Below are 25,655 nucleotides of genomic sequence, written 5' to 3'. Positions count from 1 at the left end.
TGGTCCCCACACCCTGATCCACTTAGAGATCTTTGAGGCCTGGATTTTGGTGCTTTCAGCAAAATCTAAGCTCCAAGTGGGAAACCTCTGCTCCCCAGGAGCTGGGAAAATAAGATGGCAAAGATTCTTCATGGCTGGAAGATTTTGAAGATAGCAATTCTTGGTGGCAAAGCAAGTGCCAAAGCCATAGATCAGGAATTCAACTTCTCATTTCAAAAGGGGCCAGCTCTACCACCGTGCAGGCTACCATGTTTCAACCGCATCACTATGAAATAAGATAAGATTCTCGTCTTTCACCCTCTCATTACAGTACTCCTGAGGCTGCTCAGAGCTCCTTAGGAAAGGCTATCATTATTGTTATTCTATTAGTCTACAACCTCCTAGATTTTAGCCAAAATGAAAATCTAAACCATTTTAAATACACATTGGACTCAGTATCATCCAAAATTGGCTCTACATCCTAGTAAATGCAAGTTTCCAGATGGCAAGATTCTAGGTGAAATCATCAAAATACTACATAAGTGCCACACATTATTACGTGCCTTCCACTCGTTAATTCACCCAACACTCTGCATGTTAGGGATGAGCCACAGTTATCTCCTTTACAAAAAGCAGACTCAGTATCCTTTCATGGTTACACAAACAAAAGCAAAGCCAATGCGAAAAGATGGACAACTCCCACCTCCCTGAACCCTGCAATCTATCATGCAGGGTCTGTTTTTTATCACTTTTCCTTGAGGGTTGCAAAACTTCTGCAAGGAATTCTTTGATTACAGTAATACTTTTATCAACAAAAGAAAATGAACTCCAATGATACCCTGTCTTGTCAGAAATTTCATTATCAAAGGTGAAAATAATGAATGATGGCAGAGATACATGCCAGGATGCACAGTTCAGCAATACTTCCCTTCTTTCTAGGCAAGGTGGATTAGTACCATCTCCCAAGAAATAGCGCGACTTTCTGTTTGCATATCCCTACCACCCACTATACTGCAGACTCATCAGAAGCAATACTCACTTGTATGTCCATCTGTATTCCATGCATTACCGTGCTGGTGGAATGAAAGTAAACGGATGAATAACCATGGCTGTGACCTATGAAGTATGCCCCCATATGATCAAGTCACATGAGCCTTGGACATGTATACTTTTCCCAGTTTAGGCCTGGACCAGCACAGGCTGCAGAAGCCAGCACCACTGCCACCAACCCACACTGCTGAAGGACCAGAACTTCTAACCATCTGGGTGACCAACAAAACTCTGCCTACAAGAATTATACCCAGAAAACGTGCTGTATTTTTATTTACCTTTAAAGTACACACAGATTGCTTCACCAGAGCACTGAAACCTTATTCGCCACAAACTTTTCAATAATCAGCACTGAGACTGAAATCTCCGTAATATTAAAAGTGACTAGAAGTGGCATTTTGGCTATCAGTGCCAAAGCCAAACAAATTCCTTATTCCAGAGACTGCCAAACTTCTCCAGTGCCTGAAGAAGAGCTCAGCATTATCCATCGGACTTTAATAGTTACAGAAAGCTGCTTTGGGGGCTTAATTCCCAATAAGAGATATCCAAGTGCACCAAATATTATTTAATGTGTGGGTTGCCCAGCATTAAGACTGGTGAAACTGCAAATTTCTCTTGCAGCCAACTGCTGCCCAGTAAAGCCACTGATCCAGCTTATGTGCCCACTCCTCTGGCACAGAGTAACTAATTCTTGGAAACACTATATGCAATATACTTCTTTCTCAAAGTCACAACCATCAAAGTAACAACCACTCAGAAAACTCAGGCCCCATCACTCTGGATAATAGGGCTACCACCAGGCAGTCCTTCTTCAAGGTCCAGAGGTTTATCAGGTAGCACTTTGGCTGCCTGAAGTCTCCCATAGCTACCTTTTCACCGAATGCCCCCACACCAGCCACAGTGAAATAAAAAGCCTAGTTCCTCCATAGAAAATAAAGTAGTGAGGTCTGAAGCGAGGACTGTCCAGGCACATTACAGATGCTCATGAGACAGTTGTAGATCTTCCTCAGTAAGAATGGTGGTGACCACAGAGTCAGTTCATAGGTAAGAGTGCCCTCACTGGGTGGTTTCAAGTCACCTCCTTTACATCTTTGACCCTTAATATCCTCATCCAGAAAATAAAGGGGTAAGTCAAATGACATCCAAGGCACTGAGTTTCAGGACTCAGGGGGGTTCCATCATCAATTTGGCATTAATTTGCATCTCAGGTGAGTCCTTCCCCTAGAAAATCCCTCAGGACGCAGTCCAGGTGCGATGAACGGGGGAACATTAGGGACATAAAGCAGGGCTGCTGAGAAGGGGGTCTAGGTACTGAGAATCACATGGAAGGCAGTTATACCCAACAAGAATCTGAATAACAGACTCGGCAGGTGGACTGGTGTACCATCCTATTTTTCCTGGGTCAGAGTAGGCTTTCCTATCTTAATATACAGCTACATACTCAAAAACAAGAGAAAAAATACTCAAAGTCTGCCCTAAAAACTATCTCCTTGGGGGAAAAAAAAAATAACCCCACTGTTTAACATCCTTCAAAGCTGTCACCTACTATCTCCATGACAAAAACCTAACAAAGGGATTAAGGTAACCAGAATAAATGCATTATCTGACAAATGGTTCACTTATTTTATTTTAGGAATATCTGTTTACCTGCCAGGAAACACAATTTTTTTTTTTAAAGTCCAGCAACTGTTTAAAATGTTATTGGTCTGGACTGAGAAAAGGGATGTTACCATGTTCTTACAACTGGATATAAAGATTCCCAGGTGACTCCACAGATGAAAATCTGCCTCTGGGTACAACACAGGGCTGGGAACCTTGGGCTTCTTAGCACACGCTAGACTCTTACTTCTATTCAGCCCTAGCCCGCTGGGCCTGCTTCCCACATCTAGCACACAAGATGTTTAGGATGATCCCTAGATGTCACCTAAAAGCAGCTGGCAGGCACTTACTTAGATGGCTAGTAAATAAATGGCCTACACCAAGCCGGTGAAGAAAGAGCCAATGTCCTTTTTTCCTATGAGGGTTAGGAGTGCAGGAAAAATACGTTGTCCCTACATGACAGTTAAAACCTGTTTATATAATATTCCAAAAATAGCTGACATTGTTTGTAGGGCTTTTTTTCTTGGAGAGTATGCAGCCTATATTTTTAAACATTAAGAAAGCTTTATCTTTACCATTTATCTCAGAAAAAAATGGAGACACTTTTTATTTTTCATGCAGATGAGAAATACCAGACAACCAAGTTTTTTTAAACAAAGTCTTGGCAGCGAGCCACAGATCATTTTTCATGAAAGGGCGATAATGGGGGAAAGATGGCATGGCGGTTTCCTATTTCTTTCTTCTCTTTCCTTTGCCCATCAAACACTGAAGACTTCGGGAGATTTAGTTCACAGACAGAATGCCTCTCACCTTGACAAAGAAGAAATGATTCATAATGCTGAACTCTTTGGAAGGCACTATCAAAACACAAACCTTTTTTTTTTTTTTTTTTTAACTATTCCAAAACCACAAAATAACTTTGCTTTCCTCTTTTTCCTTCCAGTATAGGAAGAACTGCAGTGGTTCACTTGCCTCCCTAAAGTGTCTCAATGGTCCCATGACTGACACTGAAAGCAAATCTGCTTGCATTTTAAATTATAAAGCGTGCTCATTAATGATACTGCTTAATCAGCAGTACATATGTGTTGTTTGATAATGTTCTTTGAAGAAATTTCATAATGGCTTAACACTGCTAAACCCAGCCATCACCCGTAATATTTCATCACAATCACGCAACTACAACCCTCCAGCCTCTGCCAAGGTATTTTGACTGGGCCACTTTCCGTGCTCCTCAATCCCCATTTGCCAATCCAGTTACCACCCCCATCTTCCACAATTTGGCCTCCTCCTACTGCTTCCATCTTTCAACATCTGCCTGCTGCAGTCACCTTCTTAAACCACCATATACAATGTCCTGGGTCTAATTTAAACTATGAAGCAGATCCAAAGAAAAGAATGAAAACTAGACCCAAATGACCTACTGGCTTCCATGCATGATGTGGCTGTTCGACAGAAGATGATATACAATTAGTCTGCTTCAACTTCCACAGAAAGGGTAGGGGGAGGGAAAGAAAGCAATGACTACAGCAAAGTTTAAATGCAGTTTGGAGTAAACTCATCTGTGTGTGTCATTTCTGAATCTGCGGAAGATGAGCTGGGTCACCCTTCCTGGAATATCACTTACATCTGCTCTAGAGCCTGGAGAAAAAACACAGTTTGAAGTGTCCCATCCCTAAGAATAATCACACTTCACAAAAGTACAAGTCTGAAAAGCCTTTTGTGTTCAATGTGAATGCTTGTCTACAATCTAACACTCCAGTTTGTTCTTTCTATGGGTTCTGAAACAATGACAGCTAGGTAGAACACATCTGTCTCAATTCTAACGGATCATCTAAACTCCCTTCCTTTCTCTTCTTTTAAACCAAAATGGGAAATATGATAGAAAAGAACAACCCAGTGAGGTCTCAGGCAGTATTATAAAATCAAGATCCCTAAAGCCTTGATAAATTGACTTTGGAGTTTCCTTGGTCAAAGTAGAGACATATTGATACAGGAGACCCATTTCTATCACTTACCAACTATGTGGCCTCAGCCAAGTCACTTAGCCATTTTGCACCTCAGTTTCCTCATGAGTAAAGAGGAAAAGCTAAGGCTGGGCGCGGTGGCTCACGCCTGTAATCCCAGCACTTTGGGAGGCCAAGGCGGGTGGGTCATGAGGTCAGGAGTTTGAAATGTGTAAATACAAGCCTGGTCAACATACTGAAACCCCGTCTCTACTAATTAGCCAAGCATGGTGGTGGGCGTCCGTAATCCCAACTACCAGGGAGCCTGAGGCAGGTGAATTGCTTGAACCCCGGAGGCAGAGGTTGTGGTAAGCCAAGATTGCCCCACTGCACTCCAGCCTGGGCAACAGAGCAAGACTCTGTCTCAAAAAAAAAAAAAGAGCTAATATGCATAAAGCTCATCAGTGTCTGGCACACTGCTAATAAATGTTCAATTAACAGTAGCTTTTAGTTATAGCCATGAAAATAATAGATAAATCTAAGGTTATGACTGTACACATCATACCCATTCACACCAACATAGAAGGAAGATTTAGTCCTTTTTGCCCCTTTTGGGCAGGGAGGAATTAAAAGTTTTCCAACTTCAACTACCACTCCGCAATTCAGCAGCACATAGAAGTCAGGACACCGACCGTCTCTAAACCAAAGGCCTCCTCTATAGCCTCAAGGAAATGTTCAAAGAGGGGTCAAGCAGGTGATGTCCCTCATTATCGCCACATCTGAGACACAGGAGCCACGGACTGGGGATTCCTCTGGGTTGAGAGATAAGCCTTCTGGACTGCTACTGGGCAGGCTTTACTCCTGGACTGCTACTGGATGTTTTACTCCTCTGTGGAAGTGATCCTGATGCCAGATCCTTTCAAGATACCCTCCCTCCTTGCCCCCAGAACATGCAAGCAGAGGCCCATGCTTTGGGGAAACCAAAATGGATGAGCAACTGCCGTGTGTTGACACATTTCACTTGTTTGAGTGGTGACGGCTCAGGAAGAGTTCCTACTGTCCCCAGCACTTCCATCGCCCACCAGCTGTATCTGACTTCCAACGTATACAAGTCCCTGGCACTCTCCTGGAGTCCAATTTGGAATGCTGCTCACAGTTAACAGCACAATATTTTGGACTTTCCTCCAAACTCTGACCCCAGACAGAAGTCCCTCAATGCAACTTTCCCTTCCAAGTGGACCTTCTGATGTTGTTCCAACACCGAACCTGTCTTCTTGACCCTTCCCAGGAATCTTGGTGAATCTGAGGAAAGTGACTGGCCTGCCCTACCCACTCCCCCAAGAAGAAAACCCAGATCACTGCACGTTGGAGGCTTAGCACTGAAGCCATATCATCTTGGATATGGCTTCATGTAGGAAAAGGAATGCCACTAACAGCAGAATGCATAGTAATCCAAAGTCATCCCAGTGAAGTTTGTTTTTAGTGTTTATGAATCTCAGGCAACATTCTGAAGCAGCTGGTAAAAGGTCCTGACATGAACATCCAGAACTGGCCAACCCACTGTGTTTTGCACTATTTACATTCCTAAAGCCACCAGCTAGGTTTGATACAGCTAGCTGATCATGAGGCCCTGCTTAATGCACTACAGAGTCCAGTGACACTGACAAGCAGCAATACTTGTTTGGATCTGTACCTCGCTCCACCTGTGGTGGGAGAGGTCCTGTGCCTTTTAGGATCCTGAGCCAAGGTGAATGTCCTGCCTTACCTCTGACTTCGTCACGAGAGCCGTGTCACTCTCCCCTTCACTGCACTGAGCCTCTCACACTGATTACACCCAGCACATTTTTATCTTATCTTTCTCTCACATGTCCCATGTCTGTCTGGGGATGAGTCAGTACAACTACTCCGCTGTCTGATGGTGGTTTTAAAACTAGGAATGTCCTCAAAAGACCAAAACAAACAAGAGAAAAAGATCACACACACACACACAAAAAATGAATCCAACCTAAACACAAGTTCCGTGAACACGATATATGCACTAAGGTGAACATGTGGTTCCCTGAGTGGATCCTTTATTGTTGTGATCCTGAAAGGTGAGTATTCTTGCCTTGTACAGAAGGCTACAGAGCAACACAGAGCTGTGGGAAGTCCAGCATACTCAAGGGGCTAGAGCTTTGTTATAGTTCAATAGATACCACCATATTTTTTCCCCTTCTTGCCATGATTCTGAAGCCAAGATGCCTTAGATATTAGATTTTTTATTCCCGTCACTAGAATAATTCCAGAGACTTAGCAAATGACTTAAAAAGAGTGGTTCTGAAACCTCAGCCTGCAGTAGAATCGCCTGGAGGGCTTGTTAAAGAGTTTCTGATTTAGTCTGTGTGTGGTAAGCCTGAGAATCTGCATTCCCAGAAAGTTCCTATGTGATATTGACACTGCTGGGCTAGGGACCACTTGGAGAACCATTACCTTCAAACATCAGGATATGGTGGAATCTTCTGGTATATTAGATTGGTTGCACAAAAGAGGAATAATAAGTTTATATGTCTCAGTTTTCAAGTCTTATGCAATGACTTAAAACAGCACCATCTCTTCTTAAAAATTCCTGAAAACTTCAAAATAAGTTAACTAGGGTCCAGTAGAGACTAGAAAAATGAGTAGGAGTTGGAAACGAAAGACATCACATGCACTTATATTAAAGAAGAGGAGACCCCAGTTAAACACAGTTTGTTAAGTGATAATAATGCTCTTGCCCTTAGAAGCCAACCTTACTCTTTAATCCCAACTTTATAGCAGTCCTTGTCATGTGAAGCTTCCTATGGAGAAGAGGGCTGAAATGTGTCTAAAAGTCAATACTAAAATAGATGATAACTTCCACAGCCAAAATCTAATTTCTCTAAGATAGAGGCATTCAATCCTGGCTATACATTATCACCATGTGAGAAGCTTAAAAAACATAGATGCCCAGGCCCTATACCTAGAGATTCTGACCTAACTGCCTTACGATGATACCTAGGCACTGGTGGTTTTGAAAGCTCTTCAGGTGATTCTAAAATGCAGCGAGGGTGAAAAACCACTGACTTAGGAGTAAGGTGACCGGTGGATGGGAAAAAGAAGGGGAATAAGCCCTCTTTAGACAATGTGTAGTAGATATAAAAGGAAAAGACAAGAATGGGACAGCAGCCAGGAGTGACCCGGATAAGTGAAACCGAGGTTACGCTGTTAGATTCTGCGAGGCTGATCTAGAGATCAACCCAATGTTGGCTGTCTCAGGTTCAAAAATCAGAAATGGCTAGATGATCAAGGAAGTACCTTCGCGTGCCAAAGACTTGATACCAGTCCAAAGAACATGCCAGGAAACCCTCTTAACAAGGTATACTATTATTACTATTTTTTTTTTAGGAAGAGTTCCTAAGAACTTGGGGCAAAGAACTTTTAACTTTTCAGAAATCATTTAAAGGTTCAACTTTGAAATCATGTATCAAAAAAACAATAAAATTTCTCCCTCAGCAAAATTAACTGTTCTTTAAACAGGGAAGGAAGAGGGAAGAGATTAAAGAAGTAACTCTCAGAGCACTCAATAGCTGAAATCATCCTCCCAGTAACCACACTGACAAATGGGTTTTCAAAGCTGTAAAATCATGTGATGCAAATGATAAAACTAAGTTATTTTCTTCTCTTCCTCCTTGACCAGCACAGACACATGAGGTAACAGCTGAAAAAATTTTTTTAGAAAGCTTTATGATCCTGTTTAAGGCAGAACAATGAACACAAAAGAAACTAGCTAGAAGAACTCAGTCAATGGAAAGAGCAGGGACTCTCCGGGCAGGCAACAAAGATGTCAGCTGAAAATCATCTCTGCTCACATCAACAGGGCAAACACTGGGTGCCCAGAGATAAAAATCCAGATGTATTTCCACTGCATTATAAGCTAAACAGACTCATCCATTTAAATTTTTTTTTTTGGCTGATGAGAAAACTTAGATGTGCATAAAGCTGCATCTTAAAAACAAGAATTGTAATTTTTGATTGAAACATTCATCTGGTACACAATTTATTTTAAAGCTGACTTAGAAGACATAGTTTTCACTAGCAGCACCAGTTACCTTTCTTAATTTAACACATGGTACCTTGCTTATTGAGCACTGGTTGCTGATAAATTAACTGAAAGCATTCACTGATTTTATGAGATTACTGGAATAAACTTCTCTTCTCAATAAGCCTCTTCCCAAGGAACACCTACTAAATGATGTCCACAGTCAAATGTTGAACTTGACCTTAACAAATGACATGAAAGATAAGTATGATAAAACCTAAAATATGGCCCAAATCACTTAGTCTTTCAGTCTAAAATAAGGATCTTTCTTGGAAGGGGAGAAGACTAAGATTTAGATAATTCAGTTCAAAAGAGGACATGCGTCTATTTAAAAAGAAGGCCGTAAACTTATCCTTATTGGACAGGCTTGGAGAGAGAAGGGCTGATCGAGGCCACTAATTTGAAGAAACAGTATACTAGTTCACCTAGGAAATTATCTATCATGAGCTTAAGACTCCATGTGTTCTGAAGCAAACATGCTCACACCAGTATCAGCTCGAAGATTACTTTAAAATAATCAGGCCTATGACATTTTCATAAGTCAATTCCAGGCTTCTCAAGGTTACATAAATGATGCACCTCATCTAAGTGATATTATTTTAAAGAAATTTGAAAGAATGTTCGGGTTCAGAGCTTCAATTTTGACTTAAAATTATCTTGCCCAAAATGTTATTAGTCTGCAGGCCTCAATCTGCATGACAGGTATATTCATACACGGCACATTAATACTGTTAATGGAACTATACTGAAAGTGCATAAAGATTTGTTCCTTTTCATCCTACCAACTGAAGTTTTCTACTGCAAAAACAAAGACAACAAAAACCCGTACCCAATTCGGACTCAGACGCAAAAGTATGAAGGAAAAGATTAACAAGTCCTTGGTTTGGAAATAAATGTTGGCGGGAAGCCCTAGAACAGCTATGTGTAAGGTAAAAACTCTGGAAGACCCATTGCAATGCTTTTAAATTAGTTTTTTGGTTTTTTTCCCAGTGATTTATCAACAGGAAAAGTTCGAATGAAGACATCTAGGGAAAGTGTTTTACTCTATGAAACCATCACAAAGAAAATTAATCTACATCGAGGTTTTTTTTTTTTTTTTTTTTTTTTTAGGTATTAAGTAAAATAAAATAGGAAGAAAATGGAGGAAGGTGAGCAGGAGGCTTTAAACATCACTCAGCCCAAGCTTAATATGAAATATGGAACTAAAGCAATTATGCAGATAATTTATGATGAAAGAAATATCATTTTTAAAAATCAATGATTAGGACACTTCAGGAAAAAAGTGTTTTGTGGTTGGAATTACCTGAATTAATGACTTAACTATCCACTTGATCTTTTTAACGTAGTAAAAAGAAAGAACCAGTTTTCAAGGAGACAAGCTCAATTGTATATAATTTTATGCACTCCTTACATTTCAGGCTTGTACCCAGAGTTGCCCGTTTAAAAGTCCACGGTGGCACTGCCACCTTCTATTGCAGCTGCCTCCAGCCGCACACTCCCCTGCATGCTGTTACACTCGGTTATCAGGTAGCACCACCATTCCGCCTGCTCGCGTTTATCACAGAGTTTCAGTCTATCCTCTGGACATTATCCAGACACCACTACTTACCTCTCTTTACTATGAAACTGAGAGTTCTGTAATTTTTTTCCAACATACACAAAATAATATGGGATAATTAGCATTCTGTTAGCTACATTTTATCTTACGGCACTGCCTTCCTGTGGCCAATTAAAACCACCATTTTAGGTCTTCTTCATACATATTCTTACCTTGAAGACAAAAGCAGCAGGTTCTTCAGTAGAGATAAACACTAACCTGGCCAGCAACTTGCATTATGCAACATTTTACGTTTCTGTCTTGGCAGCCTGCCTTTAAACCTGTCAGTAACTGCACTGCAAAGAGATGACCACCTCACAAAATATTTTTAATATCTTTCATTATGATTTCTGATTTGGCACCAAAACTGCCAATAACTCCTTGTAAATGTGTTTTTTTCCTGAGATCTGCTTTTCTTGATGTTGCTGCCTGCGTTCATCCACCTGTTCGAAGCCTATAAAAGCACAGATATCCTACTGTACCAACACAGAAATTTCTGCGATAAGGTCCCATCCCAAAAGATTTCTACTGACCATGCATCACTCTATTGTTCTAAATAATACACTGTGCATCTGACCCATAGTAAACCATGGTCACACCTGGCAGTGACCAAAGAGAAATGGAGAATCACCAAACCAACAGGTTTCTAACAGAATTCTCAAGCCATTCCTACTCTCCCATTAAAGACTCAGGTACGTGCTAATTCTTAAAAGTTACTTAGCTCATGCAAAAATCAATGGAAGGAGCCTAAATCACAGAGCTTAGTCCACTTCCCACCAGCACACAGAGAGGTGATGTTACTCAGAGTGAGCATGACTCTGAAGATGAGCATTCAATACGGACTCAGAAGGATTAAGGTGAGGATTCCTGGGAATAGAGGTAAAGAATGCGGCATAGAGTAGAAACTTTTAAAATGGCATCTCTTTATTTATTTATGAGATGGAGTCTTGTTCTGTCGCCCAGACTAGAGTGCAGTGGCGCAATCTCAGCTCACTGCAAGCTCCACCTCCCGGGTTCATGCCATTCTTCTGCCTCAGCCTCCTGAGTAGCTGGGACTACAGGCACCTGCCACCACACCATGCCCGGCTAATTTTTTTTGTATTTTTAGTAGAGATGGGGTTTCACTGTGTTAGCCAGGATGGTCTCGATCTCCTGATCTAATGATCCACCCGCCTTGGCCTCCCAAAGTGCTGGGATTACAGGCATGAGCCACCACGCCTGGCCAACAGCTCTTTAATTTCTTGTTGGACCCCACCCAAAGTCCCACCCACACTCCAGGAGACAGGAAAGTATACTAGAAAACGCAAATGCTCCCAAGTCAGAGAGCCCTGGGTTTGGATCCCAAGTAAGTTACTTTCACCTCCCTGAACCATTTCCTTGTCTTTAAACTGGGGTTTACATTTAAATGCCTATCTTATAGGATCAATATTAAATGTAAAAAACTTAGTTGAGTAACGGGCACATAATAAGGGCTCAATAAATCACAGCTACTATTACTGTCATTGTTATTATAAATAGGCCAGAAATGTCTTGTGTAGACTCCTCTTTTTATTGTAAAAACCAAACTGTATCTCTAATATAACCCTGACACCCCTCCCAAAAATATTATTTTAAAACATGACAATAAACAGATACAATTCTGATTCTTAAATGTCTGAACATTTCAAGCCAAACCCTACTGGGTACCTACAAGATATCTACTGCTACTGCTGCTGCTTCTATGAGGACAACCACTCAATGTTCTATGCTTTAATAGAAGAGCTGGTTTTTCAGATGTAAATATAAACACAGGGGACATGAGCCTGAAGGACCAAGTGTGTGAGACTTTGCAAGGCTTGAACCAAGCATAGGACACACTGAGGGAACTCCAGAGAGATCTGGATTAGCCTTACTACCATCACTGATAGCAGTGAACATGGTATGCCTCCAACTTCTCAAGCCCTGACAGGGCCAAAAGGAGGCTTCTTCTTCCACACTACTCTTCCACTGAGGAGCCTTGGCTTTTCCCTCCCCTCCCCTCAAAGACTGACTCTTCTAGACCAAAGCCCTCAGCCAGACTTCACGGACTTACTGTAAACCTCAAGTCCACAACCAACAAGCACAGCCATACTGTCAGTTCACAAAATACGCAGAGAAAAAGAAATTCAGTAAGGAAGGGGACTGGGGGAAGGATACACCTTATTCAAAATTCAAAAGAGGGACATGTTCTAGTAGCTCTAACTGGGAAATCAAGGAAAATTCATGCCTCCCTCTGTCCTCACTGCAGGATAAAAAAAAAAGAAGAAATGTAGATGACAAGAAAGTCGCCTATGAATGATTATTAACACTTTAATTTGAATCTAAGTAAGGTCTTTTTATTCTTCTCCATCTGCAACTCTGCCATTCTCACTCTTCTATCCCTAGGCTCCTAGGTTACTTTCTTAGGACTGCCATAAAAAAAATTACCACGAATTTCAGGGCTTAAAACAACAAAAACTCACTCCCTCTCAGTTCTGGAGGCTAGAAGTCCAAAATCAAGGTGTTGGCAAAGCCATGTTCCCTGGGAAGGCACTAGGGGAGGATCTTTCCGTGCCCCTTCCAGCTTCTGGCGGCTCCTGGCAATCCTTGGTGTTCTTTGGCTTATAATTGTATCACTCTAATATTTGTCTCCAACTTTCCACGGCCTTATTTGGGTTTCTATGTATTTTCTCCTCTTCTTATACACACCAGTCACTGGATTTAGGACCCACCCTAAGCTGATATGACTTTGCTTTACTTTAACTAATTCAGGAAAGATCCTATTTCCCAATAAGGTCACCATTCTGAAGTTCCAGGAAGATATGAATTTTAGAGGAACTCTATTCAACCCACTCCAACTGCCATGTCAAAAATAAACCCCCACCACCAAAATATGGGGCATAGTGGAGGGAGGTGACAAATTATAGCATTATAGAATTACAAAAAGTTCAAAGTTATAGTAGTCTCCTGTAGCTCCATGACTATTCATTTTTGAACTGGAAATAATGTTGTTCTTACTTTTTACCTTACTTTTCTCTCTTACCTGAGAGAAATGTAAACACATACATTTCTCTCACCCATGAACAACTGTGAAGCCTTGGAAAATATCAAAAGTCCCAATCAAAATAGCACTAAAACACAGAACATCCCACCAATCCAGACACTTGACTACTCTGTAAAAATCTGGTCTTAGGTATAAATGAATATGTAGTATCAGGAATTGAGTAGCAAAAAGAGGAAAGGCAGGGGAGGATTTTTTTCAGTTAAAAGTACTCTCATTTAATGATCTAGGAGTGGGAAGTAAATCATAGGTCTTAGAAGACCAAGGTTTCCTTTAAAACACTTGCTTTAAGTTTTTAATCTCCACACTCCCTCTCCTAAATTTTCCTTTTCTAATGATGACAATAAACTTACATGGAAACACTACATATCAGAGTTCTTTAAAAACTAATCAAGGTATTATTTTAGCTGTGTGGAGAAAAAAATAATTGAGATCAGCTTAAAGACTTGTGTACTCCCTCTGCTGGCTCTGAATTTAAAGTAAATCCTCAATACCTTCAAGGGCTAACTTAATTAACTTCACTAAACATCTAAAATACAAGGAAGGCTGGTTGCAGGGGCTCGCGTTTATAAACCCAGCACTTTGGCAGGCCAACGTAAGAGGACCGCTTGAGCCCAGGAGTTTGAGACCAACCTGGCAACAAAGTGAGACCTCATATCTCTATTAAAAAAAGCATAAAATTAGCTGGGTGTCGTGGCGCTCATTAGTAGTCCCAGCTACTAGAGCAGCTGAGGCAGGAGGATCATAGCTCTCCACAGAGAGACAGGAGTTTGAAGCTGTGGAGAGCTATGATTGTGCCACCGCACTCCAGCCTAGGTGACAGAGCGAGGCCTTGTCGCAAATAAAAAATTAAAAATAAAAATACACAAGGGAGCCAGGTGCGGTGGCTCAAGCCTGTAATCCCAGCACTTTGGGAGGCCGAGAGGTCGGATCACGAGGTCAGGAGATTGAGACCATCCTGGCTAACATGGTGAAACCCCATCTCTACTAAAAATACAAAAAATTAGCTGGGTGTGTGGCGGGCACCTGCAGACCCAGCTACTCGGGAGGCTGAGGCAGGAGAATGGCGTGAACCTGGGAGGCGGAGCTTGCAGTGAGCCGAGATGGCGCCACTGCACTCCAGCCTGGGCCACAGAGCGAGACTCCATCTCAAAAAAAAAAAAAAAAAAAAAACACACATGCACACACAAACAAGGGAAAATATGATGTGGATTCTTCCACCCCACCCCACCCCTCCAATGGTTTTCAAATTCTCAAACACATACTGAAAACTACCAAACACATCTCTGTTGGGTTTACTACAGGTTCACTCCAGAAGGAAGCTGATGTATGCTGTTTGTTTGTTTGTTTGTGGGAGAGTTTACTTTCTGCTGCAGCCTTGCACCCTACACATGTGCCACACGCTTTCCTTACTCTGTGCTCACCTCTCCACTGCAGTCCTAGGACACAACTGGACACCAAGGTGTGGTGAGCCTCCAGAAGATAACCTGGCCTCCTCACCCTAGGCAATGACACAGGAGTAGCAGAATTACTAGAAGAACCACAGCCCAGTAGAGAAGTTCTCCTCTTCGCTTATTATGTTATTCCATAGTAGTAACTGAGGCACTGCAGAGAAAAAGTCTCAAGATTAAAACCTCAAAAAATCAGGAGTGAAAAGCGGAACAAGCGAACTATAGAAAAGCCTGGCTTGAAACACACTCCAATCATATATTTCCGTTTTACCAAGAGTGATACATGACAGTACTCTATGGATGCCAGCTACGTAGTTCTTTTTCCTTTAGGGGAGACTAAGATACTGGGAAATGAACGTTGTTTGGTCAAGAATAAAATGGTGAAAGATACTAGGTCTGTCCGGGCAATGATGCGGTCAGAACTGGGGTGTTCTCTATCACCATCACTAGCCTAACCACATATTCAGAACTCTAACTCGGAAGAACTGCAGACTGGTCCTTGAAATAGTTCATCTCAAAGACTGCCTGCTATCTCCTCTCCTTTCATACATGACTTCTATATCCCAATCCATGGATAGAAAACTTGAAGTACATTTGGGACTTCTGCCCCAAAATGCAGAACATTACAAACAACTAAGGTTTTAAATAACAGCTTTGTTCCTAAAAGTGGGTAAAATAAACTTGAGGCAAAACAATTCTATGGTGACTTTCTGGACCGTGCATGTTAATAATGCAAATAGCAAGGTTACATACAGAAGGCAAACTTCATTTCCTTTTTCTCTTAATGCAAGGTCATCCCAAGATCACTCTTCCTTCAGTTTCTGTGGTAGGTACTGATGGACAGTTACAGAGTTTTCAGGGACTTAGGCATTGGGTAACAAGGCGCTGCAAGAAACCCCAGATAGCATAGCATCATCTCACATTTACACCACATCACATCAACATCGATGCTAGGAGGTCTAAGGCTGATGCCACCTTCAGAGCTGCAAGTATCCAAAAGACTCCACTCATGACACCAGCTCACTCATGAGTCAAATCAGCCCCTCCTCAAAGTCACAGCCCCAGAACTAAGGCTATTCATATGGGTTGATTATACGATCCAAAAGCAGCTCCAAATATTAGAAACACTTATTTGTCTGGCAGATACATTCCCTAATTTCAAGACCCTTACAACGTGCTTAAAAATATTCAAGAGTCACAGGAAAATGACAAAATAAACAGGTAGCAGCCATGAGGTGGGCAGGGTGAGGTGGCGTTGAGAGAAAAGGCATTTAACATAGTAAGCTGAGAGTGCTGATGGTGAACACAAAAAGAGAAACACAGTGACTCCAGTGCGAGCCAGCCTAGAAGAGGGGAGAAGCAGCAGCAGACAGCAAGTGAAGTATGAGCTTGCAGAACTTGAGGCAAACGGCACTAAGATGAACAGCTGTGAAACCACAATGGTAGGCAGCAGACACTACAGTACAGTGGTACAAGCACACACTTTTAAAAAAAAAAGAGAGAGAAGGTCTCACTCTGTCACCCATGCTGGAGTGGAGTGGAACAGTCATGCTCACTGCAATCTCAAGCTCCTGGGATTAAGGGATCCTCCTGCCTCAGCCTCTCAAGTAGCTGGGACTACAGGCATGCACCACCACAACAGACCTAATTTTTTTTTTTTTTTTTTTTGGAGACGGAAGTTCGCTCTTGTTGCCCAGGCTGGAGTACAACAGCACAATCTTGGCTCACTGCAACCTCCGCCTCCTGGGTTCAAGCAATTCTCCTGCCTCAGCCTCCCGAGTAGCTGGGATTACAGGCATGCACTACCATGCCCAGCTAATTTTTTGTATTTTTAGTAGAAACAGGGTTTCACCATGTTGGTAAGGCTGCTCTCGAACTCCTGACCTCAGGTGATCCACCCGCCTGGGCCTCCCAAAGTGCTGGGTTTATAGGTGTGAGCCACCGCACCTGGCCTATTTTTTTTTTTCTTCCCTGGTAGAGACAAGGTCTCACTTTGTTGTCCAGGCTGGTCTCAAACTCCTGGCCTCAGGCAATCCTCCTGCCTTGGCCTCCCAAAGTGTTAAAATTATAGGCATGAACCACTGCACCGACTGGACACACCGTTACTCCACCCCTACTAGCTGTGGAACCCTGAACCCAGTCACTCACATATTCCTAGCATGTTTCTCACCTGCAAAATCAGATAGTTAGATGATCTTTAAGATCTCTTTTAATTCTGAGTTTTAGGCAACAAGTAATACAGATGAGTCAGTGGTATCAAGGCTCCACATCCACTCCAGAGGAAGGCCAAATCTACATCAGGCCCTGGGAGACAGAACTGGGGATCCCAGATCAGTCCAGGGCCAAAACATGCTCTATCTAATCCAGGTGGAGCTTGGAAAACCAAAGCTTCTCCCAAACAGACCCAATCCACAGGAACCATGGTACGGTGGCTGTGCATCTCCAAAGCAAGCTCAAAATGACCTGCAGAGAGTTAAAGGCCAGCTCCAAGCCATGCTGGACATCAAATTTGCCATTTGCCAGCAACTTCTTAGCAGAGTTGGAGTACTAGAGAAGGCAGAAATACAGATGTAAAAAAAAAAAAAAAGGCAACGGGAATAGGCAGCAAGGACAAGTTCACAAAGCACAGATATGCTATAGCTTATTTTCTGTCTCCTCCATCAGAATATGAACTCCTGTGAGTGAACTGGAACTTTATCTGCCTTGTGCTACCACTATATCCCTAGGTCCTGGCAGAATGCTCTGCAAGCAGCATGCCTTTGATAAACATTTGTTGAATACATGAAATGAGATGTGATGCAAATGAGTAAAAAGGGTTTTCTCTTTCCAATCTTTCATTCACTTACTGTATACCACCTGTAACATCCACTGATATCAACTCATCTTTGCATTTATGATCCACAGCTCCTTTTATAGCACCAAAAAGGTAAAGTGGCTTTTCAGGACCCCTCAACTTGTGATGCAGGAAAAGAAGAAAAATGAGGAGTTGAGAACAGGGTCAAGTCTGTCCCCACAGGCAAAATAAGTGGGTATACAAACAAAATAAATTCCATATTTTCTCCAGCCCTGGGAATCTGGAATCTGGAATTTGGAATCTGATGCACCAGCTCTGGGTAAGTGGGGCAACCTGCCAGAATGCACAGGCCTGAACAGTCTTTTAAAAAAAAAAAAATTAAGACGGGGTTTTGCTATGTGCCCAGGCTGGTCTTGAACTCCTGGGCTCAAGCCTAAACAGCCTTATCTTTGCATTTTCACGAAGATCTCTGAATGGATGGTAAACGTTTGCCAGACCAAATTAAATGACTTATTAGTGAGACAAGGCCTCTTCGTTAATTTTCCAAATAAAAATATCTTGCAGGTTTTAAGTAAGATTCACAAGCAGAGTACTAAAAAGTTTAACTACAAGATGTTCTTGTATGGTGTCATTTTCTTAAAATAGAACCCTCCTAAAATCTCCCAAAAATAAGTCTGCTGTAGTTTCATTTCATTTTCTAAGAAGGAGATAAACACATCAAAACACACACTTAGCTTCTTTTTTAAAGAGTCTCTGTTATATGGGACTCACAGATCAAAGTCTAAAAGGGCCAATTTCTTCACTTCAGAGGTCAATGACACAGCTTTGAAAAAGAGGAAAAACAGTCCCTCTAGTGTACTGGGGCTGTAGAATGAGGAAGTATATTAGTTGAGAATCACTGACGAAGACACTATTGCCAAAGGAAATTACAAAACAACATATTGGCAACACGGGCCAAGCAGACAGATTCTTCACACACGACCATAACTGGCCTTTTGGTGAGTTACTCCAAAAGGTGACTGAGGTCAAAATTATGAGCCAATGTGGAATTGTTATGACTTAGTCATTTTCAAATTAAAAAAAAATTTTAAACGGAGTTGCAGTTAAAATAACATTTTTCCTAACACAGTGTGTTGAAAAGGAACTGGACGTATTAATCTAAAGAACAGAAACAGTGAGGACATAAATAAGCATTATGTGACAGGACAGCCCTCATCTTTTTATCTTGGCAAGAAGCCTTAACAATACACATTCTTACATGAAAGAAGACTCGGACTCTTGAAGAACTATCCTCTGTAGCAGCAGCAGCAGAAATGTTAACACAGTATCCCCCACATTGGTGAAATTATGGGAACCACCACAGAAACTCAAGTCTGCCTAATTTGATTACGTCCTGACCCATGGGAAAAGCAGATGTGTGGTGTGTATAACGAAATAAGTGATAGATGGGCCTTACCAGGTAAGCCCTGGAGTCCTTAGAGATCTCCCCAAGACAAGAGGAACTGAGAGAATTCACTTGTTCAATTATGGGTGCAGTGCAAGCTTAATCTGAATTAAAGGAAATGTAACCTTTTCCCCTCTTAACCACATCTGATTATTCATTTCTACTTTAATGCCCGAGGTAAGGGAACCTGTGAGATAGCCATCATCCTTCTCCCTGACACAGTATCTGACAAATGTAAGTAAACCAAGGGCTTCCTCTTTTTGTTAAAATGCTATCCTTCTCACCTCTTTTATCACTTCATAGTTCCTAAGTACCCCTACTGACAGGCACTGGACAGTTATGCAAACATGATACACTCACTCAGCCTCCATCTACATTTGCCCATCCTTTTGATGCTGAAATAATAAGCAAGATGTTTTTAGATTGAGAGGCAAATATACCTTTCAGGAAAGCAACCTCTACTTATGTAAGACTATCCATTACCTAGTAAATGACCTTTAAAAAAAGATCAATTTAAAGAAGAAAATGGAGAACAAAAACCTCTAGAACTGTGGCTACTACTTACCTCTCTACTAACTAGCTGTGTAATCTTAAGAAAGTCATTAGCTTTTCCAAAAATCAGGTTCTTCACCAGTAAAATAAGAGGGTTGAACTAGATCAGGAAACTTCATCCTAACTATACATTAGAATCACCTAAGAAACTTTAAAAAAAAAAACACACACAAAACACAAAACCTTCAATGCTAAGCCACACACAACCCAAATTAAATCAAATTCTCTAGGTATTTGTATTTTTCAGAAGTTCCCAAGTAATTCAAACATGCAACCAGGGCTGAGAACCACTGGTTTAGATTCTGATCTCCAAGCCCTCTTTTCTAATTCTTTCATGTTATGACGTTAGGGTGACAATTTTGGTTACAAGGTCTCATAATGCAATGGCCCAAATAGCCTCAAAAGAAGTAAAGACCTGCGTGCCCTTTATGCACATATGACTAGGAGATGTTAACCTGAATTCTACACATTTTTGGAAGTTAAAAATCCTCTTACATTACTCAGAATGAAAGTAGTGTGGTTTAAATGCACATGCATGCTTCCAAAATGACTAATCGCGACAAGAATCAACTCCTAAACTTGGACACATGGAAATGGGTCACAATTAGCTCCTGACCTCTCTTCCTTTTCCCTCTTCTTCCACTAAACCACAAGTACAAAAAAAAAAAAGGTTGCCTATTAGTCATAATCAGAATATGAAACCAGCCCCAGTTTCAAAGGGCCTTCTCCATCATCAAAGATTTGAAAGTTCCTGCATGGCTGCATCTTTTGAAGATCTTATAAAAACTCTAACAAAATTATATCCCTTTAGCGGTCAAGGATTAGTTGTCATGTGACACTCAGAAATGTATTGGTAAAAAATTTTAAGGTAAAAAGAATCATAAAATGTGTGCCCTGTATTAAGCATATTAAGCCTCGAAAATTTCAATTTACAGTATTTTTAAGATTTTAGTTGAAGAAAAATGAGACAGCAGAGAAGGGTAAAAGAAACCATGAGGCAAAAAAATGGTTATGATATAAAATCATAAAGTTTACGACTAGGCCCAAAATCTGTATTGCAAGTCCTACAAACTATATGAAAATGTAACTAGCCCAATCTCAATTCATGCCTACTTTTGGTAATACCATTTTCTCATGTAAATCTTCCTCCCCAAAATAAAATTCATTAAACTTATTATCTTTAACTATAAACACAATAACAAGAAATATTATTTATGAAATTAAATTTTTGTAACCTTAAAAATCACAGGAAAGGTGAAAACCTCTTCCTACATTAACTTTTTAACTAAGATAAAAGTTAACTAACTTTTCACCAACATATTCTCCTCACCAAATTCAAACATGCAAGACTAAATATCAAGAGAGAGAAATCTGAAAAATATTTCGAACCCCCAAATCCATGTTCTCAGATCCTGTCTGCTAACCCCTTCCTGATACTATACAGTGAGATTAACCATTCCCATCCCCTTGGAAACCCAGTTTAAAAAGATGTCACACTAGTGCTCTTTTCAAATGGAACTGTCTTTCATCCTTTCTGTAAAGAACTCTCATATCATACAACTGGCATTCTTTTATAAAGCAATTAAATTAGACCAAATATAAGACTCATAATGTTAGCATTTGTTAAAAGAAATGAGACAGATTTGTGGATTAATATCAAAGCACACGTGTTTTACTTTTGAAGTATCTAATACAAAGCCTCTCTGATACAAGCCGTATTTAACTTTGGACGAGTTTTCTAGAGGCAAAATAAAACATTCTCTACATTAGGTTCTTTAGCTTTTTCATATACAGGCTCATCTCCAGTGCTTCCATTGAATTCTCCACTAAGATTAAACTGTTCTTATTTTTATATCTCCTGAAACCCAGGAAAACAAGAAAGGGAAGGAGGAAGCAACTACTTTCACATTAAAAAAAAAAAAAAAAAATCTAAGCTAAATTGCAAATAGGAGCAGCTGATAAGAGATGTGTATCTCCAATTGCACAGGACTCTTTGGCCTGGTACTGACACATTACTGTCTTGGGGAAAGGGGTCAGGGAGGTGCCTAGGAAGAGCAAAGCAACTGGATATCAGCAGCCCAACAGGGGCAGAGGAGTTAATCTCTTTGGATACCCAACAGCAGGAAGTCATTACATCATAGGCCTTTCCACATCTCTCTCCCTACCACGTGTCCCGTGCCCCAAGAGGATAAGAAACGGTAGAGTCTCTCTTCGGGTTCATTTACAGGTAGAAGCCATTACGGCCCGGTCAAGCCCCCAAACCTCCTCCCAATCGCCAGAGTGAATGAAGCGCAGGTCCCCACACCAGAGCCCTTCCCTCAAACAGTGCCAGAGTCCGGGCCTCGGCGGGAGCAGACGGTGCAGCCAGTCTGGATTGAGGTGGCCAGATCGGCCGGTTCGAGGCCCCAGAACATTTCAGAAGCAGCTAGTAAGAAGCAGATTTACTGGAGCGACATCTCTGAGAAGGACAGGTATCAATACAGGCAAGGAAAGGAAGCCGTCCAGGAAGAGGTTTGCAACCACTGCTTTTTCTAATGGGATCGATGTGCCTGTAGGAGTTAACACCCACAAGCTGAAACTTGGACCCGAAGGTTCTCATTCAGCTAGTGACGACGCAACATGCTCCTGCGACAGACTGGAAACCACACATCCAACCCCTCCTCTGGACACTGCGTCCCAAACATCCCCCCACACACACCTCTCACTCCACCTACAGCGCCCGCACCAGACCCCCACTACGGTAAACTCTACTCCAAAGTTGGCTGCAGACCTACCTTCTCGGCGCTGTCCTGAGAATCCAGCAAATGTACTCCCGTCCGTTCGCCCTTCCCTCGCCGGCGTCCCCTGCCCCCTCTCCTCACCTGGCCATGCCCTAGGCCTCTGAGGAGCCTCCTTCCCCCCTCCGGGCCGTCCCCAGGTACCCCTACCACAGGAGTCAAAGAGAACACCCAAAGCCTCACAGTGAAGGCTCCCCCTGCCAACCCCTTGCCCTGGAGCCCGCAGGCGCGCTCCGACGAATCCGAGGCGCGTCTCGCGCTGCGCAGAAGGCCCGGCGGGTCGTGCCGCCAGCCCGGGGTGGGTACGCACCTTCCAGCCGGCAGAGCTGTTGCTATCGCCCTTATCCTTGAAGTAGGGCACGCAACGCACCATCCACTCGTAGATCTGGGAAAGAGTGAGCCGTTTGTCCGGGGAGCTTTCGATGGCGCGGGTGATCAGGTCCGCGTAGGACAGGTTTCCCCAGGCGTTCCGCCGCGACGAGCATTTCCTCGGCTGCCCGGAGCCCCCAGCCGCCCCCGGCTGCGGCGGTGGCAGCGGCTGCTGAGGCTGCAGCAGCGCCTGTGTACCCCCGCTCAGAGCGCCCGCCGCGGTGGCTGGCCCAGACCCGGGGTCTTGCCCTCCGGGTGCCAGCACCCGGGCCGAGTCCTCAAGGAGCAGCCCGGAGCCCAGCGTGCCGCTCCCGCCGCCGCCGATCGCCATGGCCGAGCCGGCCCGTCCCCCGCCGTCCTCGTCGTCTTCATCGTCCTCCTCCTCGGGGATCATGGAGTCGGCGGCCGTCTCCCCCGAGGGCTTAGCAGGGCTCGCTTGCAGCTCCGGCCTTTGCAGGGGCCACGTACAGGAGCGCGGACGGCTCTGGGGCTCGAACTCCGGGTCCAGCTCCACTTCCAGCGGAGAGAGCGGGGCCGGGGAGGCCGGTGCCTCTGCCATCTTCGCCGCCCGCCCGCGGCTGGGGCTCTCGCGCTCTCCTCTCGCGCCGGGGCGGGGTGCGGCGGGGGAGGGACGTGGGCGCCGCGAAGGCTCCGGCTCCCGGGCGCCGCTGCCGCCGCCGCCTGGGGAAGCACCAGAGGAGAGAGAAGGAGAGTTGGTTATCCCGGGCCGGAGCGCAGTCCTCGGCGAGTCCTCGCCCGTCGCCACTACCTCCCAGCCTTGCCGCGCCCGCCTCCCAGGAACAGGCGGACCTGGAGACGTGCGGCCAGCGAACCTGGCGCAGCAGACACCGCCCCCTGGCCAGGCCGCGGGGGAGCCGCGAGCGAATCGACGGCCTCGCGCGGGGCAGCCCCCTCCCCCCGCCGCCCAGCCGCAGGTCCCTCCCGGGCTAGGCGGCGGGGCGGGGAGAAGGGGGAGGGGCGCCCGGGGGAGGGGCGGCCGCGCCTTTAAAGCGGGCAGCGGCCGGAGCTGGCGCAGCCGAGCGGCGGTCAGAGCCCGAGCTCGGGCGTGCGTGCGTTTGTTTATGTTTCGCTCGGGCCCGCTCTAGTGCCTCCCGCGGCCCCGCCGCTCAAGTCTGTGCTGTCTTCGGCTCTTCTCCCCTTTCCCGGCCCAGCTGCCTCCGCGACCCCCCGTCACCCCCAACCCGGTCGAATGGCCCGAGCCCGGGGACTGCGCGGGCAGCTCCCTCTCCTCTCTTCGCCCGCGGGCCGGAGGGCGAACGGGGGTCTGGGCGCAGATGGGCCCTTGTCACTTCCAAAAAATAAAGGAAACACGGGAAGAAGGGGAAGCAGCAGCCCGGCGGGCGTTCGCAGAGGGTCGAGCCCGGCAGGGACGGCCACTTCGAGATTTTGTGTGGTTTGCATTCTCGCGGACGTCGTCCCCTCCGCCCCCTTCCCAGTCGGGATCCGGGGGAGGGAGCGAGTCGGAACATAAATCTTCCAACAGGTCGGGAAGCGCCAAGTCTCCCGGGCTGCTAGAAAACCCGGACCAGCATGTTCATCACCTCCTTGCTCCCGCTGCTGCCATCTTGACAGTTTCCCCCTTCCCTTGAGTCCTTTAAAAACACTAGCGGGCGAGAAGGGGGGCGCGCACACCGCGGCTCGGGGAGGGGAAAGGGAAGCGCCCGGCCCAGCTCGGAAGCAGATCCGGAGTCACCGGGAAGGCGGCCGCCCGCTGCACGGCTCCGGCGCCTACCTCGCTTCCTTCCCTTCAGGGACGCGGCGGGACGACGCACGATCCCGCGCGGGCCCGGGGCACGGCGAGGAGGGGGCGCGCAACCTCAGCGAAGGAGAAGCGCTCGGGCCGTCGCCGCAGCCCGCCCGAGGAACCGCCTGTCAGCTCGCGCGCCGCCGCCTTCCACATTCCTCCTCCTCCCTTCCACGAGCAGGGCGGCCGCAGCAGCAGCACAAAGTTATAGACACACGCAGGGCGCCTCAACCTAAGCTGACGGCGGGCGGGCGGGTCCCCGCCCAGGGGGAGGGCTGGGCGGCGGACCGGGCGCGCGGCGGGCGTGCGTGTGTGAGTGCGCGTGTGTGAGCTCGCGCGCGCCTGCGCGGGCCAGCTCCGCGGGACTGCGGGCGTGGGTGTCCGGGCGCGCGCCGTGGGCCGGGATTCGGCGGGCTCCCGCTGCTGTCCCCGCTGGGCTCCTCCTCCCTCCCGAGAGCCCCAACGACAACAAAGCGCGGCGTTGGCCCGGGAGAGGAGGGAGAGGAAGGAGAAGGGGGAGCTGCAGGAGCGACAGCCTCCGACGCTCCAAGGAGCGCAGCGGCGTGGCCTCCCGGACTCCGGGCAGGGCGCCTGGTACCAGGGTCCCCGACCTGCGCGTCCGCCCGCCAGGCTCTGGGCCAGCCCCGGTGTCCGGTTCCCTGTTAGAACCCGACACTAGGTAGCACCCGAGGTGAGATGCTGGGCGTGGATGGCAAGGTTTACCGCGGCGTGGAATACTGAACGGCGAAGATGTTGGCGCCTGCACAACTTCGATAAGCTGATGCTCACAGATTCGATCAGGCACCGAAAGGTTTGCACTGAATCTCTCGCCTCGGACGGTGGACCACAGTCGTGTTTCACTTTTCATGTGTTTCATGGCAAACGGGGGAGAGGTGTAACTAACTCCGAAGAAATGCAAATTTACCCCGTCCTACATTCAAGAGCAGATTCCGAACAATTGAGAAGGGGAAATAATTTTAATCTAATTTGTAAATGACGACAAAACCGCTACGTGTGCATTTTTGACTTTTAAAAAAAGACGTATCCTTTAGGTTAAACAAAAAGCATCTGCACAAGTCCTTATTCTACGATCCGTGCCCCAAATCGTTTATTTGTACTCTACGAATGCACACCAAAAGTCTAGACACTAGTTCATAAGTATCTTTTTAAAAAAAATCCTT

The 25,655-nt window shown here is 44.8% G+C and overlaps 2 protein-coding genes across 2 annotated transcripts in view; both read right to left on the bottom strand.

Annotated features, from left to right (window-relative positions):
* FOXO3 (forkhead box O3) overlaps positions 1–23,424 on the bottom strand; it is a 125,426-nt gene extending 102,002 nt beyond the window's left edge. The window contains 1 exon segment of the mRNA XM_008007409.3: positions 22,651–23,424. Coding sequence (XP_008005600.2) covers positions 22,651–23,268 — 618 coding nt within the window. The 5' untranslated portion in view covers positions 23,269–23,424.
* On the bottom strand, positions 23,282–25,351 carry LOC140713213 (uncharacterized). The gene is made up of 3 exons (XM_073022678.1): positions 25,213–25,351; positions 24,463–25,133; positions 23,282–23,390 (listed from the first exon to the last, which is right to left on the bottom strand). The coding sequence occupies exons 1-2, from the start codon at positions 25,349–25,351 to the stop codon at positions 24,478–24,480; spliced, it is 795 nt and encodes a 264-aa protein (XP_072878779.1). The 3' UTR covers positions 23,282–23,390; positions 24,463–24,477.
* Between the last annotated feature and the right edge of the window lie 304 nt (positions 25,352–25,655).

The sequence above is a fragment of the Chlorocebus sabaeus genome, chromosome 13 (genome assembly GCF_047675955.1).
Source record: "Chlorocebus sabaeus isolate Y175 chromosome 13, mChlSab1.0.hap1, whole genome shotgun sequence".
In the NCBI taxonomy this organism is placed as follows: domain Eukaryota; kingdom Metazoa; phylum Chordata; class Mammalia; order Primates; family Cercopithecidae; genus Chlorocebus; species Chlorocebus sabaeus.
The sequence above is the reverse complement of the archived record's forward strand: the minus strand, read 5'-3'. Positions and strand labels throughout refer to the sequence as shown.

Excerpts from the sequence above, each read along its gene's own strand:
- LOC140713213 (XM_073022678.1), bottom strand. The coding sequence starts at position 25,351 with ATGAAACACATGAAAAGTGAAACACGACTGTGGTCCACCGTCCGAGGC. Across the intron at positions 25,134-25,212 it reads GCCAACATCTTCGCCGTTCA|GGAACCGGACACCGGGGCTG; the intron begins GTATTCCACGCC and ends GGGTTCTAACAG.